General features: G+C 35.3%; 1 protein-coding gene across 1 annotated transcript in view; it reads left to right on the top strand.

The window, feature by feature from the left end:
- The window catches only part of PIBF1 (progesterone immunomodulatory binding factor 1), a 266,063-nt gene that overhangs the window by 107,369 nt on the left and 133,753 nt on the right, over positions 1-24,941 (top strand). Inside the window, exon 11 of the mRNA XM_011932158.1 lies at positions 17,090-17,255. Coding sequence (XP_011787548.1) covers positions 17,090-17,255 — 166 coding nt within the window. The remainder of the gene's footprint in view (positions 1-17,089; positions 17,256-24,941) is intronic.

Genomic DNA, 24,941 nt, shown 5'->3' with positions numbered 1-24,941 from the left:
CAGCACCGATTGTCCGGCACTCCCGAGTGAGATGACCCCAGTACCTCAGTTGAAAATGCAGAAATCACCGGTCTTCTGTGTCGCTCGCGCCGGGATTTGGAGACTGGAGCTGTTCCTATTCGGCCATCTTGCTCCGCCCCCCCAATATTTGTATTTAATGCTATGCGTTTTCCAAGCACTGCTTTTGCTGCATTCTAGAAGTTGTATTTTTATTTTTATTTAGTTTAAGATATTTTCTAATTTCTCTTGCGTTTTCTTCTTTGATGTATGTGTCATTTCGAAGTGTATTGTTTAATATCCACATATTTTAGAATCTTCCAGTTATCTTTTTATTGTTGATTTCTAGTTTAATTACATTGTAGTTTGAGAGTAGAGAGCATCTGATTTGTATTCTTTTAACTTTGTTCATGTGTGTTTATAGCCTAAGATGCAGTCTGTCTTCTGCATATGTTTTGTGTGAGCTTTAAAAGAATGTGTATTCTGCTATTGTTGATAAATTGTGATTATAACCAGTTGACTGATGGTGTTGAATTCTACTATGTCTTTAATGATTTTCTGCCTGCTGGATATGTCCATTTCTAATACTGGCCTGTTGAAGTCTTCATCTATAGTAGTAGATTCATATATTTCTTCTTGCAGTTGTATCAGTTTTGACTCATGTATTTTGACATTCTGTTCTTGGTCATATAAATGTTAGGGATTATTATATCTCCTTGGAAAATGGACCCCTTTGTCATTATGTAATGCCCCTCTTTATCCTTGATAACTTTTCTTGCTCTGAAGTCTGTTCTGTCTGAAATTAATACAAGCTACTCCCAGTTTTTTTTGAGTAGTATTATAATGGTATATTTTTCTCCATATACTTTTAATCTATATGTATCTTTATATTTAAAGTGCATTTCTTGTAGGCAATATATAGTTGGTTTTTTTAATCTAGCTCTTAATTGGTGAATTTAGAACATTTACATACAATGTGATTATTGATATACTGTAGATTTGCATCTACCATATTTATTACTGTTTTCTATTTTTTCTCTCATTCTTTGTTTTTATTTTTCATTCTTTTTCTTTTTTGGTTTTAATTGGCATTTTGTTGTTGGGCACATAAATGTTAGGAATTGTTATATTTTCTGGGTGGAAGAACTTCAAAAAGGAAAGTTTGAAAATGTAAGCTAAATGTAGTAATTGAGAAGGTTAAAGTGTTTTTTCTATCAGGAAATCAAGGAGATCTACAATCCTGCCAACCAGAGAAGGAATGTTCTGAGTTAGGAGTGTAGGGAAAGAAAGAAAATTAGAATATAAGCAATTTTAAGGTAGAGAGGGGGGAATTGAAATAAACCCTTGTTGGATAGATCTTGACCTTAGTGAAAAGGAAGTCATCAAATGACAATGAAGAGGGCTGCAAATGACCTGAGAGTCTTAATAAAAGAAGGCAGTTTTTAGAAAGACAACTATAGAGAATACAGTAATCTAATACATTTGGAATAAAAGAATTCCAAGCAGCAATAAGAGCTAGGTCATGGACTTGGTTAGTATGGCATCCCTGATTTTCCACAGTTCCTCTTAATTCAAATCAGAGGTCGATGAACTATGGCCTATAGGCCAAATCCAGCCTACCATCTGTTTTTGGACAGCCTGCAGGCTAAGATTGGTTTGTGTGGTTTTTTTTTAATTATGAGGGGGAAATCAAAATAAAAATAAATACTTAATGACACATGAAAATTATATGAAATGCAGATGTTAGTGTATATAAAGTTTTATTGGAACATAAACTCATTTGTTTACGTATTGTCTGTGGCTGCTTTTATGCTACAACTGCACAGTTGAGTTGTTGCAACAGAAAGTTTATGGCCCACAAAGCCTAAAATACTTACTCTTTGTTCCTTTACAAAACATGTTTGCATGCTAGCTTTTAGCAGCATCAGTTAAGCAGCACTGATAATTGTCTGTCTGTTTCTTGGAGACCATTCACAAGTCTAAATAGACGGGTCACCGTTTATCAATGCTTTCGAGATATCAGCATGCATCTCTTTCTTATGCATCTCTTTAGCAGGGTAGGAAAATTATGACTTTGAATGCGTAGCTTTGTTTCTTGGTAAGGATAAGATGTTACATTCCACTGAGTGGAAGAAAAATCAAATTCTGTGCTTCAAAAATTCCAATATTTTAAAGTATTAGAACATCTCATGGTTTATAGAAAAACATGGAACGTGGTAAGACATCTTGGCCAGACTATAAATTGGAACTCTGCAGCCAGGAAAACTTACAAAGTCACCTATTATTTTTCTTATGACAAGCTTTAAAACAAAATGCTTTGGCAAACTTGAATGTTTAATTTAATTTAACAAACACATAGTGTTTACTGTGCCAATACAGTTTTAAGCATTTTACCAATATTAACGCATTTAATTGTCCTAATTGCCTAATGAGAGTATCACTATTACGCTCATTTTATAATTATGGAAGCTGAGACACAGGTAGTAAAGAGTGGTATGGAGTTTGAACTCATGTAGTCTGGCTTCAGAACCCTTGCTTAATATAGTTATTTGTGAATATTTAACCCTCTGAATCTACATTAAAAATTGAAACTATAAAAATAAGTATTTAAAGTCACATTACATTAAAAAAAAATACTTCAATCTCATGAAGCTTCAAGATTACGTGAGACCCTTTTTGTTTTAGAGTCCTTACTATATATGTATGTATTTGACTTCTAGGTTCAGGGGATACATGTGCAGATTTGTTACTTAGGTAAATTGTGTGTTGTTGAGGTTTGTTGTACAAATAATCCCATCCTACCCAGTAGGTAGTTTTTCAGCCCATGCCACCCTTCCACCTCAAGTAGTTCCCAGTGTGTATTGTTCTCATTTTTGTGTTTATGTGTATTCAGTGTTTAGCTCAGGCTTACATGTGAGAATATACAGTATTTGGTTTTTGTTTCTACATTAGTTCACTTAGGATAATGGCCTCCAGCTGCATCCATGTTGCTGCAGAGGACATGATTTCATTCTTTTTTATGGTTGAATAGTATTCCATTGTATGTATGTGCTGCATTTTTTTTTATCCAGTCCACCATTGATGAGCATCTAGGTTGATTCCATGTCTTTGCTTTTGTGAATAATGCCACAATGAAAATATGAGTGCATGTGTCTTTTTGTTAGCATGATCTATCTTCCTTTGAATACCTTTCCAATACCCAGTAATGGGATTGCTGGATTGAATGGTAGCTTTAAGTTCTTTGAGAAATCTCCACACTGCTTTCCATAGTGGCTGAACTAATTGACATTTCTACGAGCAGTATATAAGTGTTCCCTTTTCTTCACGACCTCACCAACATCTGCTATTTTTTGACTTTTTAATAATAGACATTCTGACTGTTGTGAGATGGTAGCTCCTGGTTTTAATTTGCATTTCTCTAATAATTAGTGATGCTAGAATTTTTTCATGTATTTATTGGCTGCATGTATGTCTTCTTTTGAGAAATATCTGTTCATGTTCTTTGCCTTTTTTTAATGGAACTGTTTGTTTTTAGCTTGTTGAATTGTTGACGTTCCTTATTGATTCTGGATATTAGACCTCTGTTGGATGCATATGTTGTGAATATTTTCTCCCATTTTATAGATTGCCTATTTACTCTGTTGATCATTTCTTTCGCTATGCAGAAGCTCTTTAGTTTAATTAGATCCCACTTATCAATTTATGTTTTTGTTGTAGTTGCTTTTGGGGACTTAGTCATAAATTCTTTCCCAAGACCGATGTCCAAGGCTTACAAGAACATTATTTCCTAGAAAGTTTTCTTCTAGGGATTTTATAGTTCTGGATCTTACATTTAAGTCTTTATTCCATCTTGAGTTGATTTTTGTATTTGGTATATAGAAGGGGTCCGGTCTCAATCTTCTGCATATGACTAGCCAGTTATCCTAGCAACATTTATTGAATAGGGAGTTCTCTCCTCATTGCTTGTTATTGTTGACTTTGTCAAAGATCGGATGGTTGCAGGTGTTTGGCTTTATTTCTGCGTTCTCTGTCCTGTTCCATTGGTCTGTATGTCTGGTTTTGTACTAGTACCATGCTGTTTTGGTTACGGTAGCCTTGTACTTTGAATTCAGGTATTGTGGTGTCTCTAGCTTTGGTTTTTGTTGTTGTTTTGTTTTTGTTTTTGCTTAGCATTGCTTTGACGCTTTTTTGGTTCCATACGAATTTTAGAATAGTTTTTTCTCATTCTGTGAAAATGACGTTGGTAATTTGATAGGAATAACATTTAATTTACTTTCTTTGGGTCGTATGGCCATTTTAGCAATATTGATTCTTCCTATCCATGAGCAAGGAATGTTTTTCCATTTGTTTGTGTTGTCTCTGAATTTCTTTGAGCTGTATTTAGTGATTCTTATTGTAGAGATGTTTCATGCAGCACTTTTGGAATCATCTAGTAGTTTTCACTTCATTTTCACTGCTTTTCAAATTTTTTCACTGTTTGAATCCCTAGATGATACTGTGGCTGAATTTTTATTTTTAGCCACAGTGTCTATTTAGATAAATTTTTTTGCCATTTGTTCTTTTGATATGTTCGTGATCTTAGAAATTTGACTACTTATGTGCAGATTTCGGCTTTCCTACTTACTTGGGCAAGTTATTAACTTCTCTGAGTCTCAGAATCTTTATCTCTAAAAAGAGAATAATTGCTTGCCCACTTTCACCACTGTGATTCAACGTAATATGAGAATTCCCAGCTAAAGCAACCAGACAAGGAAAAGAAATAAAGGGCAATCAAATTGTTAAGGGAGAAGTCAAATTATCCTTGTTATTAAATGATAGGATTTTTTTTTTTTAACAAAGCAAAACGTTTCAGGAATTTGCATGTCATCCATGTTTCTATATGCCAACAGTGAACATTCTGAAAAATAAACTAAGAAAGTATTCCCATTTACCTAGGAATTAAAGCTGCAAATAAAATTAAATACCTAGGAATTAAAGAAGTGGCTGGGTGCAGTGGCTCATGCCTGTAATCCAGCACTTTGGGAGGCTGAGGCCGGCAGATCACGACAGGAGTTTGAGACCAGCCTGGCCAACATGGTGAAACCCTGTTTCTAATAAAAATACAAAAATTAGCCAGGCGTGGTGATGTGCATCTGTAATCCCAGCTACTTGGGAGGCTGAGACAGGAGAGTCGCTTGAACCCATGAGGCAGAGGTTGCAGTGAGCCGAGGTCATGCCATTTCACTCCAGCCTAGGCGTCTTGAAAAAAGAAGAAAAAAAGAAAAAAAGAAGTAAAAGATCTTTACAATGAAAACTATAAAACACTGGTGCAAGAAATTGAGGAGAACACATGAAAGATGGAAAGATTTATTCCACGTTCATGGATTGGAAGAATCAATGTTGTTAAAATGTCCATACTTACCTAGAGCAGTCTACAGATTCAATGCAATACCTCTCAATATACCAATGACATTCTTCACAGGAGTAGAAAAAAAAAAATCCTAAAATATATATGGAACCACAGTAGACCCGGAATAGCCAAAGCTATCCTATGCAAAAAGAACAAAACTGGAGGAATCACATTGCCTGACTTCAAAATATACTACAGTGCTGTAGTAACCAAAACAGCATGGTACCAGTGTAAAAACAGACACACTGGAAAAAAAATAGAGAAATCAGAAGCAAATCTATACGTCTCCAGTGAACTTATTTTTGAGAAAGATGCCAGGAACATACATTGGGGAAAGGACAGTGTCTTCAATAGATGATACTGGGAAAACTGGATGTCCATATGCAGAAGAATAAAATTAGACCTCTATCTCTTGCCATATACAAGAGTAAAATCAACATGGGTCAAAGACTTAAATCTAAGACCTCAAACTATAAAACTACTAAAACATTGGAGAAACTCTCTAGGACATTGTTCTGAGCAAAGTTTTCTTGAGTAATACCCCACAAGCACAGGCAGCCAAAGAAAAAATGGACAAACAGGATAATATCAAGTAAAAAAAGCCCCTGCATAGCAAAGGAGACAATCAACAAAGTGAAGAGACAACCCACAAAATGGGAGAAAATATTTGTGAACAATCCATCTGACAAGGAATTAATAACCAGAATATATAAGGAGCTCAAACAACTCAGTAGGAAAAAAATCTAATAATCCGATTTTTAAATGGACAAAAGATCTAAATAGACATTTCTCAGAAGAAGGCATACATATGGTAAACAGGGTTATGGAAAGGTACTCAACATCACTGATCATCAGAGAAATGCAAATCAAAACTGCAACGAGACATCATCTCACCCCAGTTAAAAGGGCATTTATCCAAAAGACAAGCAATAACAAATGCTGACGAGGATGTGGAGTAAAGAGAACCCTCATACACTGTTGGTGGGAATGTAACTTAGTACAACCACTCTGGAGAACAGTTTGAAGGTTCCTCGAAAAACTAAAAGTAGATTTATGCTGGATCATATGGTAGCTTTATGCTGGATCAGTGATTGCTGGATCATATGGTAGCTCTATTTTTAGTTTTTTGTATATCCCAAAAGAAAGGAAGTCAGTATATCAAACAAATATTTGCACTTCCATACTTATTGCAGTAGTATTTACAGTAGCCAAGACTTAGAAGCAACCCAAGTGTCCATCAACAGATACTGAAGAAAATGTGGTACTTATACACAATGGAGTATTCTTCAGCCATAAAAAAGAATGAAATTCTGTCATTTGCAACATGAATGGAACTGGAGGTCATTATGTTAAGTAAAATAAGCCAGGCACAATAAGAAAAACTTTGCATGTTCTCACTTGTTTGTAGGAGCTAAAAATTAAAACAGCTGAACTCATAGAGATAGAAAGTAGAATGATGGTAACCAGAGATGGTTACCGGAAGGGTAGTTGGGAGAACGGCGGATGGGCAATAGGTACGAAAATAATAGGAAGGTGGAATAAGATCTATTTGGAAGCACAACATGGTGACTACAGTCAGTAGCAATTTAATTGTACATTTTTTTTTAGACAGAGTCTGTGTCTGGCTTTATACTGGATCAGTGATTGCTGGATCTTACGGTAGCTCTAGCCCTGGCTGGAGTATAGTGGCGTGATCTCTGCCCGCTGCAAACCTCCGCCTCCCAGGTTCAAGTGATTGTCCTGCCTCAGCCTCCTGAGTAGCTGGGATTACAGGCATGTGCCATCACACCAGCTAATTTTTTCTGTTCTTAGTAGAGAAGGGCTTTCACCATTTTGGCTAGGCTGGTCTCGAACTCCTGACCTCAAATAATCCGCCCACCTCAGCCTCCCAAACTTCTGGGACTACAAGCATGAGCCACCGCGCCTGGCCTAATTGTACATTTTAAAATAACTAGACCAGGTGTGGTGGATCACATCTGTAATCCAAGCACTTTGGGAGGCTGAGGCGGGAGGATCACTTGAGGTCAGCCTGCCAACATTGCAAAACCCCATCTCTACTAAAAATACAGATACGTACCTACATACATACTTACATACATACATGCATACAATAACTAAAAGAGTATATTAGATTGTTTGTAACACAAAGGATAAATCCTTGAAGTAATGGATACCTCATTTACCCTGATGGAATTATTACACATTGTATGCCTGTATCAAAATATCCCATATACCTGCTATGTACCTATAAAAATTAAAGATTTTTTAAAAAGAATAATCCTAAATTCTGTATTAGTGCTTTGGAGGTAATTAAATGAAAAAACTATTTATACCTGTATATGACATAAATAAAAGCGCTCAAATGTTAGACTCCTTTCCTTTTGTATTGATCTGTACACATCCTGATAGGCATCATGCCAATTCAAGTTTCCTCTTAGTATAGTAAACGCCTTTAAAGTTCATCACTGGCTTTTTATTAATATCGCAAGCCTCTCACAACCCACTTAGTTATGGTTACAATAGAAAGCGAGAGAAGAGGAATAAGGGACAGAGCAATAATAAAAGCACCAAATTTCAGCCAACCTAGAGAGGAAAAGCAACACTTTCTGCAGGGGAGGACATGAGAAAAGTGTAGGGAGAAAAGCAAGGCCCAGGAAAATGTTTGAGAGAAGACATTTCTTCGGAATAATAATGTCAGATGTTAAAAATTGGAGTTTGTTTAATTAAATTAATGCTTACTGAGTTGCTTTGATTATATTAGGCTCTTTATTATTTCTTTTTTATCCTGAAATGTTAGAGATGGTTAAATAGATACCAAAGTGTGTAGACTTTTTCTGAAACTTTTAAACTTTCTCATTTTATAAACAGTTGTAGAAAATAAAAATATAATTTTAACATAATATGTGTTTACTGAGTACCTAACATAAGATTATATTTACTCTCTATTTCTTTGAACATCCCAAGATAGAATTTAACAGAAATACTAATAAGTAATTATTTAGTCCATTAAGTCTAATTAGACAGAAATAAGAGGTGGGGAAATAGTGATTTAGTTCTTACTATGTTACGTTTTTCTTCTTTACCTCTGTTTTATATGCCCTTATGATAGACTTTATTACATTCTTGTAGGTAGGCTAGTGAGTCGCACATAGATTCCTAAAATTGTATATAAAATTTGTAATAATTTTAACTTGTTACAGAACTCAGATAGTAGAGCCTGTCGTATCACACTACTTTTGCTCCCTTTTTTGCATTTCTTTTTTGTAAGTGTTTTTAGAATGTTATCATGTCTCCTTCTACCACCTTAGCCATTATCCAAACTATATATTTTTTGAAAGTTTAATCTTTTTTGTAGTTTGGTCACACCTAACCTATAATCATTTTGGTTTCTCTTTTCTTCACTCTCTGTAATTTGTTTTCATCTTTTACTGACACCTAAACCTGGAAACAATAATCTTAGTTCACTGGTTTCTTCATACTTCAGTAAGAGACTACCCCTCATCAAATTGGTATTTAATATTTTAATGTTTTCTATCCTGGCTTGAACCTATTTAGCATTCTAATTTTATAACACCTAAAAACCTCATGGTTACTATGACTCCATTCATTCACTCAGTAAGCATTAAGAGTTAGTAATATTCTGGATATACCATTATCTCATTAAGAGCTTATAATATACACGAAATCTTAGGAATCCAAAGATGGATTAGACAAGATTCCTGCACTCGAGTAACTTATATTTTAATTGTACAGTGTGTAGTTGTGAACATTTTACTTGTGTTAGCTCATATTATCATCCAGAACTCAACATGCTTAAGTTTTCCCCCAAGGATTTTGATTCAGAAGGTCTCAGGCAGAACCATGGCATCTAGAATTCTTTGAAGTTCCACAAGTAATTCTGATGGTCCTCCTTGGTCAGGCTAGATAAAGTCAACCTCAGGAGTCATCCTCATCCTTAGAAAAGAAAAAAATGTTGCTAATGATCCAGCTTTACTACAAGACCACCTAGGCTTAAAGACCCATGACTCTGGTTGCTGTATTCAGGAGTTTTTTGGAGTATTCCCTAACCCATTTCAGAACACTAATTTGGATAAATTAGCATTTATAGGGCTTGCCTGTTAGTAGGAAGTTGATCTAAATAAATGACTTTTACATCCCTTTTTGCCTTTTACAATATGTATGTTAACCATAGTAAATTTCTTTTCTTGAGCTATATATTACTGAAAAATAGGACAAAAGCATGATTAGCCTCCATCCTGCTACTATTAATACTTTACACTATTCTTCATAAAAGCATCCCCCCAAAAGTGCTTTTTCTAATGACTTTTTAAGATTCAGTTTATATGTTGTGAATTTTTTTTCTTTAATGTAGAGCAGCACTGAGATATACATTAAAAGCAGCATGAAATAGAGTTTTGAGTGTTATGAAGCACTAATATAATAAATACTCTTGGTTCAGAGGATAATTCAAGCTGAATTTTAAGTGTTTGTTGTCATGTTGACACAAAAAGGAAAGCAGACCTAATCAAACACTGTTATAAAATGTTTTACTCTAATTTTATCTCATACATGCTTTTATTTTATGGCAACATTCCTTTCCTTACATTTGTTTCAGTTAAGTACTCTTCACATACCTGTAGTACCTACTTTTTTGCCTTTATAAGATGACCAGATATTACTACATATTGTTTATTAATGACACATATTTTATTTGATCGTGATATGATGGATGCATTGAATTACTCCAAATACATGCTTGAAATTCTTGTAAATCCATGGTACAGTTGTCAAACATACTCAGCGTTTTTAACTCAGCAACAACAGACCTCTCACATTCATTTAAGAATTAGCTTCTAAGCCAAAAATGACAGATGTAGTATTGCAGCTGAGAAGTGAACTGGTTGAAGAAATCATCTAAATGGCAGAAACGTTTGGAGAAATACCCAAACTCCTTTTAAATTCCTTTCTCATGTTCTTTATGCATCATTGTTGCAACATTAATGTTGGCTTTATAAGTTTTCCCTACCTTCTTGTATTTCAATTTGGAAAATTTCACAGTTGGAAGGGAAACAAGTGTGTAGAGAACTGTACAGATAACTGTGTTACTCTATAGTTTTTCATTTTTTTTTCCAACTTACTGGACATCTTTGGGCTCTATAATTTTATATGTACATTTTTAAATTAATGTAATTGCTCCCCTAATTTTCATCAAAAATAATTTTGATTCAGTATCTAGGTATATATTTAAAATTTTTTAAATATACAGATAACTAAAAAGCAAAAGAAAACAGTTGGTAGAACAATAAGTAGCAGTAATGCGCAGAAGTAAAATCTGTAAGATAACATTTTGTATTTTAATAACATGAAAGTAATTTCAGGTATATTCTCTGTAAGTTATGATATAGATATATATGTGTGTGAATGTAGTTTTATAGTTTTTGAAATACATAAAACTTGGATACTTCTTGTTTTCTTAAAGTCAATTAGAAGTTATAGATCAGGTATAATAAGGTAGGTGTGCTTATTTTTGTATTCTGACATCTTTCAAATGTTTTCAGGATATAAAAAATAACCAAAGACCTATACCTTATACTAGACACTGATGTGGTAACACCTCATCTCTGTTTAGCTAATAACACTTTGTTGTGAGAAGTAAAAGATATATCTAAGCCAAATTATTTAAATGGAAAGTACTTAATTTTTTTATTTTTTAAATTTCTCATATAAAAATTTTTTTGAGTTGCCTTCAGTAAAATTAATTTTAAGTTGAATCATGTAGTGTAAAAACAACTAATTTTCTCCTCTCAAACCTCTCTTTTCCCAGATATCTTTACCTATATGGTATATTATTTATTATTTCTTTAGGATGTACATTTCCTTTCTTTTTATATAACTCAGTGTCCTTGTGTGATTTTAGATATATCCATGATTTATATCTAAATATGTATATAATGAGTCAAGTTTTTATTTTTAAAAGAAGCACATCAGAATATATGGACACAAATGAGAATACCCTCCACCAAGGTCAATACAGTAGAAGCCTGTATGCTTTTTCCAACTGTGTTGGTATTGCTCAGTTCACTTATTTTACAGCACAGTTCTTGGAATAACTTTTCATTTTAAAAGTCTTCTTCCTTCAAAGATGAGTTTTGTTTTTGGAAATTCAGCCATTCAGAGTAAAGCACATTGCACTTGGTGGGTGAATAAACTGGGTATACTGTTTGTTGTGAACAACAGGTGAGAAGTTGGGGAGAGGTTAACTATTTAACAATGAAAGAATTGTTGAGAATGGAAAATTATGAGGCCAATTGAAAATCTTATTTTTGAAGGAGGTTTAATAACTTAAGATTTTTACGTTATAATATTGAGGGAAGGATAGCAAATTCTACATGAAAGCATAATTCATATGTAATATGCATGGCAAACATTTATAGAGAATAATATCAAATATTGGTGAGGATATGCGGAAACCATATTTCATACACTTAGAGTTTCATTTTAAATTGATGTAGCCATTTGGGAAGAAAAATGGCAGTATCAAAATTTAAAATCTTTTGACACAATTTCACTTCATGGTGTCTTTGTTAAACATTAGCTTGTGCATGGGAGGCAATTCTTAGGATGATCTTTGAAGCTCTGTGTATAATGCTTTGAAGCATTTTGAAATAATCTAAATGTTAATCTGTTTAGAATTAAATTATTTGGAATTAATTAAATGATTATGTCCACATTGTGCTCTGTTATACAGCAAATGAAAAGAATGAGGTATAGACATGGAAAAAACAGATCCCAGGACAGTCTACATGAAAAAAGGAAGTTACAGAGAAGAATATGTGTGATATGCCATTTGTTTAAAAAAAAAAAAGAAAACTGATACATCAATTGATATGTGATATGCATGCATGTTTTAAAGAAAAACCTCCTAGATACACAGATAACTAATAACAGTGATGATCTCTCAAAGGAGAAATGGAATTGAGAGTAGTGATAGAGGTCCGGGCCAAGTGCACGCACCTGTAATCCCAGCCCTTTGGGAGGCTGAGATGGGAGGATGGCTCGAGCCCAGGATTTCGAGACCAGCCTGGGCAACATAGTGAGACCCTGTCTCTACAAAAAAGAAAAAAAAAGAAGAAGAAGTCTGTAATCTTTATTTGTATGTTTGGAGTTTTTCGTCTCACCGTGGATTTGATAAAGTATTTATAGAATTGAAAATAAATTTGAAAATATTTACTGTGCAGAGAAATAATTTTATGAAAATATAAACAGCTTATCCTTATGAGCAAGACTGAATTCTCAGTTGACTAGACACATCAGCTTCTGTCCTTGTCAACTCCAATTTCTTACAACTGAATCTACCAAAGACTGAATCTATCTGGAGATTCAGGCCCATCTTTGTTTCACAGTTCTTTCAAGTGTAGAAAGTTTATCAATCTCTGCCCCACTTACTTGTGGAATTTAAAACTAAATTTTCCTGCTCACACAAAAAACTTAGCAGTCTATCTCTGACTACCTACATCTGTGTATTCTTCTAAGCTACAATATTCTCTCTTTATTGACCCATCTCTCCATATTTCAACATAAAGTTGAAAGTATCTTTCAATGCTTTGTTATTAATTTGCCTAATAACTGAATACTAAAAATCCTTCTGTGAACCTTTACTGGTACTGGAAATCTTGTGGCTTTGCTTAACTTCTTTTGCCAGTCTGCCTTGGGGCAGGGTCTCACTTCCCATACTCTTTAACTGCACACAGTTAGTTGTCCTGCCACATACAGATAAATGCTTTCCCTCAACTACTGCACTGTCTTACTTCCAACCTGGACCAGTTGTTACATTTCTTAATGCAAGTATCATATTCTGGCCCTGGTAATTACATGAACCTCACCACTGAGTTTTACTACTTTTTAGGTATTCTGCCTTAGAATACCTGTTTACCAAACAAGATTTGATAACTGGGTTCAGAATTTTTAATGTAGTATAAGCCATGAACATTTTGTGTACAGAATTCAAAAATCAGTTGTTTCTCATTGAAATAAAAAGGTGAGATTAAATAAGCGGTTAAAATGGGTTAAATATCGGTCTTTTACTGTATTACTTTTACTCAGTATTGACTTTGTTAATAAGAGTTGGGAATAAACCATATACATGTGTGGCTCAATACATCAAGTCTAACAAGTAAAACTTCCCCTGTAGAGTCTACATGTAAAGACTGCCAATGTAAATTTTGTTATGAAAACCTGTTATTTGATGTTTTATCTAGTATTTTTATTAACAAATATGTTTTCCTATTTGTGAGACTCCAGTGTCACATTGATGTCTGTCCTGTGGTTATTTCTCAGCGTCACAGAACATGTCTTGCTACTGGGAGTTTAATTACTTTCTTTGTAGCTCACTGTGTAATAGCTGATTTTTACCTTTTAACACTTTTTCTCCCTGTACTTCCAACCCCAGAAGTGCTGTTGCAGTGAATATTCCTTCAGAGCAAACCATTAGTTCTAGTCCTTTCTGTTTTTTTAAAGTAGTATGTGATATATGGTTGGGTCTTATGAAAACTAAAAACCCAGTTACAAATGTAACATAAAGACAAATGAAGCCAAATTTTGGGCCTGGGGATGAGATGGTTGTGAGGATAGGTGGAGATTCTGTGTGGAAAATATGACCTCTTAAGGTTACAATGCTAATAAATTAGAATATCAAACATGAAGTTGTTAATGTATGAATAATACTGACTTACCTCAAATAAGATGTTCAGATTGAGAGTATGAGATGAGAAGTCTGAGTCAATAAAGTAAAATGTGATGGGTTACATTAGCAAAACAAGTGAAGTGGGAGTTACCCGAAACTAGCTCCTGGGCATCATCAGTTCCTCACTGTTGGAGCTACTTTTGTAGCTATGTTTGTTCAACGTTTTCAGAGTTCAGTTTAACAAAATAATTACACAGACTTAATAATCTGAGGCAGATCCTTTCACTTACGTAAACAACATGGGAATAGACTAGTCCGTTAGAATTACGATTTCATTTTACGAAACTTCAATTTATGAAACTTACTATATTCAAATTTTTAGGAGATAATTCTTGTTACCACCTAGATGGTTTATTGTTTAACTTCTGTTAAATTTTCTATATTCTAAATGTCTAAATACTGTTTACTGTTTAACTTTTCAATATAAGGAAATAATATTAGTGCTAAAAGTAACTTTCAGGTGCCATGTAATGAATAGAAACTGGTGATGCTAAAAGCTAAGTCTTTAATTACCTATTTGGAGTTGGCATTGATATCCGAAGCAACAACTTCCTGAATCCATAAAAAGGCAAAATTTGCAGTTTAATCTTTTTAGGATAAATTATCTTAAAGATAATTTAAAGATAATCACATTCTAAATTACTTTTCCAGAATTTATTTCATAATATGGTCTATGTATGTCCTAGTCTCACATACAAAGAAGGTATTGATTTCACACATTTAATACATTTATATTTATAAAGCAACTTGCCTCAAAGAGTACAGGGACATTTTTATGTCATAAAATGTTGAATTAATAAATTTTGTTAGTAAAAGGTATTTTTTTTTACCACTTCACACACTCTAGGATGCATAATCAAAAGGCAGACAAAGATCAGTGTTGTTGAGAATGTGGAGAAATTGGCACCCTTGTTATTGCTGACAGGAATGTAAAATGGTGCAACCATGTTGGAAAAAGGTTGGGCAGTTTCTCAAAAAGTTAAAAATAGAGTGACATATGACATAGCGATTCTGTTCCTAGGTATATAACCAGGAGAAATGAATTCATGTTTACACAAAAGCTTGTACATAAATGTTCATGGTAGCATTATTCATCGTAGCCCAAATCAGAAACAACCCAAATGTCCATCAACTGATGATGGATAAGCAAAATGTGATATAGTTATACAATTGAATGTTATTCGGTTATAAAAAGGAATGAAATGTTGATTCATGCTACAACGTGAATGAACCTTGAAAACACCAGAAGGCCACATATCATATAATTCCATTTATATGAAATGTTCAGAGTAAGCAAACTTTTAGAGACAAAAAGTAGGTCAGTGGTTGCCAGGCCTGGATGAGGAGGAGAATAGGGAGTGACTAATGAACATGGGGATTTTTTAGAGTAATTAAAATGTTTTTAATTAGATAATGGTGTGCAACTTTGTAAATAAGCTAAAAACCACGGAATTGTGTATGTTAAAAGAGTGAATTTTATGGTATATGAATTATGTCTTAGTAAATAATTTATCAGTGTTTGTTTTTCTATATAAAAAGATATTTTTTAATAAAATTGTAAAAAGTTTTATATAATTAATACGAGGATTTTCCAAAAAAGTTAATCACAAAAACTGACATTCACTTTAAAGCTTTACTGTATATTAATGTGAAATGTGCATTGTATGGAACTTCCACCGATCTGAGACTTGAAGTAGCCCATGGTGTGTATCTAATGCCTATCTTCTCTGATTATATTTTGAATGGTATTTTGACTCACTGACAGGAGTGAAATAGCCTTTAAAAAGCATTTTAAAGTTTATCTTACCTCAGAAATGTCAGTTATGAATATTATGTAATAGCAGAAAGACTATCACTGTGAAGTGACTATGCTCTCTGCTTCACTGCCCTGCACATAACTCACATTTCTTCTCCCTAGAATACTTCCCACCCCTTACCTTCTCCTGCCTTACACACACATACACTCACACACACACACACACACACACACACACCCTCTACACAAACCAAGTTAGGTCTCCTTCATATATGTTCCCATTGATCCTAGGGATTACCCTATTGAAGCACTTACTATACTCCATTGAATTTTCATGTTTATTTGCCTGTTCTCCCCAGAAAACTGTTAAGTTATTTTTAAAAGCAATATTTTATCTACCAATATATACACATTACCTAGCATACTGGCTAGCTCAATAAATATTTGAATAAATGAATTTTAATAACATACCTAGCATTATACTGGGTTCATAGTAGCTCCCTGAAAAGATACAGTGTATCTGTATTTTACTTTTCTGTTAGAACACAATCAACCTTAAGCATTTTCAAATTTATAGTATGTGGTGATTTATATGTTAAGTGGAAATGTTTTTATTAGTAGTTATACCTATGGAATGAGGAGAATGTTCCTTATCTGAGTTGTAATAGCCTACTTGTAGGCCTATATTTATCTTCACAGTTTGTACATTTTTTTCTTGTAATATCAAAATATATGTATATTTACTAAGTTTATTTTGCAAATGTTTCAAGAATTTGTAGTTTAATGTGCATATTTCATTGCTGTCTTCTCCATCTGACATTATTTAGACTTAGGATGAAATAGCAAGCTGGGAAACAATGCCATAGATTTAAGAAGACCTATGAAAAGTATAGAAATTAAATTATTCCAAGCAATGTAACTGAAATTTGTTCTTGCCATTTACAAAATAATAGGAAATAATCATTTTGGGGTAGAAGGAATGAAAATAAGGGTAGAATGGTAAAAGTTAATTGATATGTTCACTGGAATTACATATTTTCATACATACACCTACCTAAATTCTTTATAAAAACTTTGCTAAATAAATGTAAATTATTAACTGTACAAATATGGGGGAGTAGAAAATGTAGAAGTAAGGTTTATGAGTATATAAATCATTGAGACTGCTTTCTTTAGAGTGTCATAACCATTCTGCTTCTTTCAGGTACAGAGAACTACAACTTAGTACAGAAAGCAAAGTAACAGAATTTCTCCATCAAAGTAAATTAAAATCTTTTGAAAGTGAGCGTGTTCAACTTCTACAAGAGGAAACGGCAAGAAATCTTACACAGTGTCAATTGGAATGTGAAAAATATCAGAAGAAATTGGAGGTACATGTACAAGCTTTTCTTTCCACATTAGCATGGCATGTAAAGTCCCTAAGTGCAAGAGTTATATTGAGCTTCGTTTCTCCTATAGAATGTGGCACTATGCTGCAAAAAAAAAAAAAAAAAAGGAAATATGTATTTCAGAAAGATGTATACTGAAAAGGAATGGAATTGTTAGGAAACAAAAATAAGAAAAATCTCATTTACAATAGCAACCAAAAATACACAATGACTTGGAATATTTTTAATAAGAACAGTGCAGAATCTATATGAAGAAAACTATAGAACTTCACTGACATGTGAAATGAAACACCATGTTTCTGGAAGGGAATGAAGTATACATTTTTTTCAGTTTTCATCAAACAATATGATATGTTTCTATCTAATCTGATGCCAGCATATTTTTTAACTGAAAATAATTCTATAGTACAACTGGAAAGAAAAACAAATACAGAATAGTCAATATTTTTAAAAGTACTTTTTAAAAAGAAATAATGGAAATATATATCACATTTTAAAGTGTGTTCTGAGGCAAGAATAATTAAGCTGCACACAAAATTAGTTCACGAATGGTATAAAATGCAAAGCCCCAAAACATATTTACATAAATTTAAGAATTTATACATGGTAAAGGTCACATTTCAAATCAGGGAAAGTATGGATTGGACAATAAATGATGCTGTGATAATCATTTGAATATTTAGAGAAAATGGTTGACTCAATACCTCATACTATATAGCAAACTTAAACTCAGATGGATTACTAGGGTGCATATATATATAATATATATTATATACATGTAGTGTGTGTGTGTGTGTGTGTAGCTATAAAAGTATTAGAAGTAAATACAGGTGAGCCAGGTGCAGTGAGTCACGCCTGTAATCCCAGCACTTTTGGAGACTGAGGTTGGTGGATCACCTGAAGTCAGGAGTTCTAGACCAGCCTGGCCAACATAGTGAAACCTCATCTACTACTTAAAAAATGTGTAAGTTAGGTGTGGTGGCACACACCTGTAGTCCCAGCTACTTGGGGGTTGAGGCAGGGAGGACTGCTTAAGCCCAGGAGGTCGAGGCTGCAATGAGCTGAGATGACATCACTGCACTCTGGCCTGGTCAACAGAGCAAGACTCTGTCAAAAATATTTTTTAAAGTAAATACAGATGAAATTATATCTTATGTTTACTTTGGGAATTAATCTGTTAATCTGATGAAGGCAAGGAAAGAAATTATATAGGAAAAATAAAAGCTGAATTTATTTTTTAAATTCATAAAATTTAAAATTCATAAATTCATAAAATTCATAAATCTGGAAAATTTATATTTAAAATTAATATTTAAAATAATATGAATAATATTAAAGGCAAAATAGAAACTGAAAAACACTATTTGTGTTATATATGACAAAGAGCTTATGTCCTTAATTTTAAAAGATATTTTATCAAGGCGACATACTTTCCCCTTCTACATAATAAGTGGGGAAAAAAGGAATGGACCATTTGCAAGAAATGAAATGCAGATTGCTAACAAATAAATGAAAATATGAATTCTCGCTGATAATTAACGAAATATAAATTTAAACTTTTTTTTACCTTTAGGTAGGTCTGTGTGTTGTTTTTAAAGTGCTGGCAAGAGTACCCTAAAGTGGGAAATCTCATGAGTCAGAAAATGAAACAGCCCTTCTGGACATTATGGTAATCTGTGTTAAAGGCCTTAGAAGGTTGACCAGATTGTGAATTTTAGCTCCAGATCAACTGCAAGAACAAACCAGCAATCCTAAGAGGACCCGCAGACCCTCTGAAGGAAGCAGACTGCTCCTGCAGGACCCGGGAGACACCCCAAATATTCTGAGAGGTGGAAAGCCTCGGGCAAGTTTTCAAGCCCAACTCACCCTGGGCCTGGAAACAGACTAGGGGCTGTTGTGGGGGGGGGGCAGTGGGGGTGAGACCAGCCCTTCAGTTTTCGTGGGAGCTGGATGAGGCCTGTGACTGGTGGCTTTCCCCAACTTCCCTGACAACCTACATGACTCAGCAGAGGCAGCTATAATCCTCCTAGGTAAACAACTCCAGTGACCTAGGAATCTCATTCCCATTCCCCATATTAGCTGCAGCAAGACTGACCTAAGGGTAGTCTGAGCTCTGACACAGCTAGCCCTGCCCCCCACCTGATGGTCCTTCCCTACCCACCCTGGTAGCAAAAGACAAAGGACATATAATCTTGGGAGTTCCAGGGCCCCACCCGCTGCTGGTCCCTTTCCATACAGCTGATGCTTTCTGGAAAGCACCACCTCCTTGCAGAAGGCCAACCAGCACAAAAATAGAGCATTAAACCACCAAAGCTAAGAACCTTCATGGAGTCCATTGCACCCTCTGCCACTCCACCGGAATAGGTGCTGGTATCCATGATGGAGAGATCCACAGACAGTTCACATCATAAGACTGTGCAGAAACCCCCAGTACCAGCCTGGAGCTGAGTAGACTCGCTGGGTGGCTAGACCCAGAAGAGCGACAACAATCACTGCAGTTCGGCTCACAGGAAGCCACATCCACAGAAAAGGGGGAGAGTACTACATCAAGGGAACACCTCATGGGACAAAAGAATCTGAACAATGGCCTTCAGCCCTTGACTTTCCCTTTGACAGAGCCTACCCAAATGAGAAGGAACCAGAAAACCAACCCTGGTAATATAACAAAACGAAGCTCTTCAGCGCCCCCCAGAATCACACTAGTTCACCAGCAGTGGATCCAAACCAAGAAATCCCTGATTTACCTGAAAAAGAATTTAAGAGGTTAGTTATTAAGCTAATCAGGGAGGAACCAGAGAAAGGTGAAGTCCAGTGCAAGGAAATCCAAAAAAAAAAAATAATGGTACAAGAAGTGAAGGGAGAAATATTCAAGGAAATAGCTAAAAGAAAAAAAAAATCAAAAATTCAGTAAACTTTGGACATGCTTTTAGAAATGTGAAATGCTCTGGAAAGTCTCAGCCATAGAATTGAACAAGTAGAAGAAAGAAATTCAGAACTTGAAGACAAAGTCTTTGAATTAACACAATCCAACAGAGACAAAGAAAAAAGAATATGAGGCCGGGCGTGGTGGCTCAAGCCTGTAATCCCAGCACTTTGGGAGGCCGAGACGGGCAGATCACGAGGTCAGGAGATCGAGACCATCCTGGCTAACACAGTGAAACCCCGTCTCTACTAAAAAATACAAAAAACTAGCCAGGCGAGGTGGCGGGCGCCTGTAGACCCAGCTACTCGGGAGGCTGAGGCAGGAGAATGGCGTAAACCCAGGAGGCGGAGCTTGCAGTGAGCTGAGATCCGGCCACTTCACTCCAGACTGGGCGAGAGAGCGAGACTCCGTCTCAAAAAAAGAAAAAAGAATATGAAAATACGAGCAAAGCCTCCAAGAAGTGTGGGATTATGTTAAACAACCAAACCTAAGAATAATCGGTGTTCCTGAGGAAGAAGACAGTTCTAAAAGCTTAGAAAACGTATTTGGGGAAATAATTGAGGAAAACTTCCCTGGCCTTGCTAGAGACCTAGACATACAAATACAAGAAGCACAAAGAACACCTGGGGAATTCATTGGAAAAAGATTTTCACTTAGGCACATTGCCATCAGGTTATCCGAAGTTAAGATGAAGGAAAGAATCTTAAGAGCTGTGACAGCAGATTTCTCAGCAGAAAGCCTGCAAGCTAGAAAGGATTGGAGGGTCCTATCTTCAGTCTCCTCAAACAAAACAATTATAAGCCAATAATTTTGTATCTAGTGAAACTAAGCATCATAAATGAAGGAAAGATACACTCATTTTCAGATAAACAAATGCTGAGAGAATTCACCATTACCAAGCCACCACTACAAGAACAGCTAAAAGGAGCTCTAAATCTTGAAACAAATCCTGGAAACATATCAAAACAAAATCTCTTTAAAACATAAATCACACAGGACCTATAAAACAAAAATATAAGTTAAAAATCAAAACAATAAAAAGTAGACAGGCAACAAAGAGCATGATGAATACAATGGTACCTCACATTTCAATGCTAACATTGGATGTAAATGGCCTAAACGCTCCACTTTAAGAAGGTACAGAACCGCAGAATGGATGAGAACTCACAAACTAACTATCTGCTGCCTTCAGGAGACACACCTAACAAATAAGGACTCAAATAAACTTAAAGTAAAGGTGTGGAAAAAGACATTTTATGCAAATGGACACCAAAAGCGAGCAGGGGTAGCTATTCTTGTATCAGACAAAAAAACTTTAAAGCAACAGTGGTTGAAAGAGACAAAGAGGGACATTATGTGATGGTAAAAGGCCTTGTCCAACAGGAAAATATCACAATGCATCTAATACTGGAGCTCCCAAATTTATAAAACAATTACTAATAGACCTAAGAAGTGAGATAGACAGCAACACAATAATAGTGGAGGACTTCAGTACTCCACTGACAGCATTAGACAGGTCTTCAAGACAGAAAGTCAACAAAGAAACAATGAATTTAACTGGCTTTAAACTGTACCTTGGAATAAATGAACATAACAGATATAAACAGAACATTTCATCCAACTGCAGAATACACATTCTATTCAACAGCACATGGAACTTTCTCCAAGATAGACCATATGATAGGCCATAAAATGAGCCTCAATAAATTTAAGAAAATTGAAATTATATCAAGCCCTCTGTCAGACTGCAGTGGAATAAAACTGGAAATCAACTCTAGAAGGAACCTTCAAAACCACACAAATACATGGAAATTAAATAACCTGCTCCTGAATGAGCATTGGGTCAAAAATGAAATCAAGATGGAAATTTAAAAATTGTTTGAACTGAATGACAATAATGACACAACCTATCCAAACCTCTGGAATACAGCTAAGGCAAAGCTAAGAGGAAGGTTCATGGCCCTAAACACCTACATCAAAAAGTCTGAAGGAGCACAAACAGACAATCTAAGGTCACACCTGAAGGAACTAGAGAAACAAGAATAAACCAAACCCAGCAAAAGAAAGGAAATAACCAAGATTAGAGCAGAACTAAATGAAATTTGAACAACAACAACAACAAAAATACACAAGATAAATGAAACAAAAAGCTGGTTCTTTGAAAAGATAAATAAAATTGATAGATCATTCCAGGCATGGTGGTTCATGCCTGTAATCCTAGCACTTTGGGAGGCTGAGGTGGGCAGATCACCTGAGGTCGGGAGTTGGAGTCCAGCCTGACCAACATGGAGAAACCCTGTCTCTACTAAAAATGCAAAAAAAAAAAAAAAAAAAAAAACCTGGGCATGGTGGATGGTGGTGCATGCCTGTAATCCCAGCTACTCAGGAGGCTGAGGTAGGAGAATTGCTGGAACTTGGGAGGCAGAGGTTGCAGTGAGCAGAAACTGCACCATTGCACTCCAGCCAGGGCAACAAGCGAAACTCCATCTCAAAAAAAAAAAAGACCATTAACAAAAGTAACCAAGAAAAGAGGAAAATCCAAATAACCTCACTGAGAAATGAAACAGGAGATATTACAACTGACACCACTGAAATACAAAAGATTATTCAAGGCTACTGTGAATACCATTACACATATAAACTAGAAAACCTAAAAGAGATGGATAAATTCCTTGAAAAAATGCAACCCTCCTAACTTAAATCAAGAAGAATTAGATACCCTGAAAAGACCAATAACAAGCAGCAAGATTGAAACAGTAATTTAAAAATTACCAAAAAAAAAGTCCAGGACTAGATGGATTCACAGCAGAATTCCAGCAGACATTCAAAGAAGAATTGGTACCAATCCTTTTGACACTATTTCACGAGATAGAGAAAGAAGGAACCCTCCCTAATTTATTCTATGAAGCCAGCATCACCCTAATACCAAAACCAGGAAAGGATACAACCAAAAAAGAAAACTACAGACCAATATCTTTGATGAACATAAATGCTAAAATCCTTAACAAATACTAGCTAACTGAATCCAACAACGTATCAAAAAGATAGTCCATCATGACCAAGTAGATTTCATACCAGGGATGCTGGGATGGTTTAACGTATGCAAGTCAATAAATGTGATACACCACATAAACAGAATTAAAAACAAAAATTATATCTCAATAGATGCAGAAAAAGCATTAGACAAAACCCAGCATCGCTTTATGATTGATACCCTCAGCAAAATCGTCATACCTTAACATAGTAAAAGCCATCTATGACAGACCTACAGCCAACATAATACTGAATGGGAAAAAGTTGAAAGCATTCCTCCTGAGGACTGAAACAAGACAAGGATGCCCATTCTCACCACTCCTCTTCATCATGGTACTGGAAGTCCTAGCCAGAGCAATCAAACGAGAAAGAAATAAAGGGCATCGAGATCAGTAAAGAGGAAGTCAAACTGTCCTTGTTTGCTTACCATATGATCGTTTACCTTGAAAACCCTAAGGACTACTCCAGAAAGCTCCTAGAACTGATAAAACAATTCAGCAAAGTTTCCAAATCCAAGATTGATGCACACAAATCGGTAGTTTTTCTATACACCAACAGCGACTAAACAGAGTCAAATCAAGAACTCAACTCCTTTTAGTATAGCTGCAAAAAATATATAAAATACTTAGGAATATTCCTGACAAAGGAGTCAAAAAACCTTTACAATAAAAACTACAAAACACTGCTGAAAGAAATCGTAGATGACACAAACGAATGGAAACACATCCCATGCTCACAGATGTGTAGAATCAATATTGTGAAAATGACCATACTGCCAAAAGAATCTACAAATTCAGTGAAACCCCCATCAAAATACCACCATCATTCTTCACAGAGTTAGAAAAAAACAATTCTAAAATTCATGTGGAATCAAAGAAGAGCCCACATAGCAAAAGTAAGACTAAGCAAAAAGAACAAATCTGCAGGCATCACACTACCTGATTTCAAACTATACTGTAAAGCCATAGTCACCAAAACAGTGTGGTACTGGTATAAAAATAGGCACATAGGCCAGTGGAACAGAATAGATTACCCAGAAATAAACCCAAATACTTACAGCCAACTGATCTATAACAAAGCAAACAAAAACATAAAGTGGGGAAAGGGCATCCTTTTCAACAAATGGTGCTGGGATAATTGGCTAGCCACATGTAGGAGAATGAAACTGGATTCTCATCTCTCATCTTAATACAAAAATCAACTCAAGATGGATTAAGGACTTAAACCTATGACCCGAAACTATAAAAATGCTAGAAGCTAACATCAGAAAAACCCATTTAGGCATTGGCTTAGGCAAGGATTCCATGACCAGAAACCCAAAAGCAATTGCAATAAAAACAAAGCTGGTTAGGTGCAGTGGCTCATGCCTGTAATCCCAGCACTTTGGGAGACCAAGGCAGGCAGATCACATGAGGTTGGGAATTCAAGACTAGCCTGACTAACATGGAGAAACCCCATCTCTACTAAAAATACAAAATTAGCCAGGTGTGGTTGCACATGCCTGTAATCCCAGCTACTCGGGAGGCTGAGGCAGGAGAATCACTTGAACCCGGGGAGGTAGAGGTTGCGGTGAGTCGAGATCGTGCCATTCCACTGCAGCCTGGGCAACCAGAACAAAACTCCATCTCAAAACAAAAAACAAACAAAGCTAAATAGCTGGGACCTGATTAAAGAGCTTTTGCACAGCAAAAGGAACAATCAACAGAGTAAAC

Source organism: Colobus angolensis, unplaced genomic scaffold (genome assembly GCF_000951035.1).
Source record: "Colobus angolensis palliatus isolate OR3802 unplaced genomic scaffold, Cang.pa_1.0 Scaffold94, whole genome shotgun sequence".
NCBI classification, from domain to species: Eukaryota; Metazoa; Chordata; class Mammalia; order Primates; family Cercopithecidae; genus Colobus; species Colobus angolensis.
This window is presented reverse-complemented; position numbering and strand designations above follow the sequence as displayed.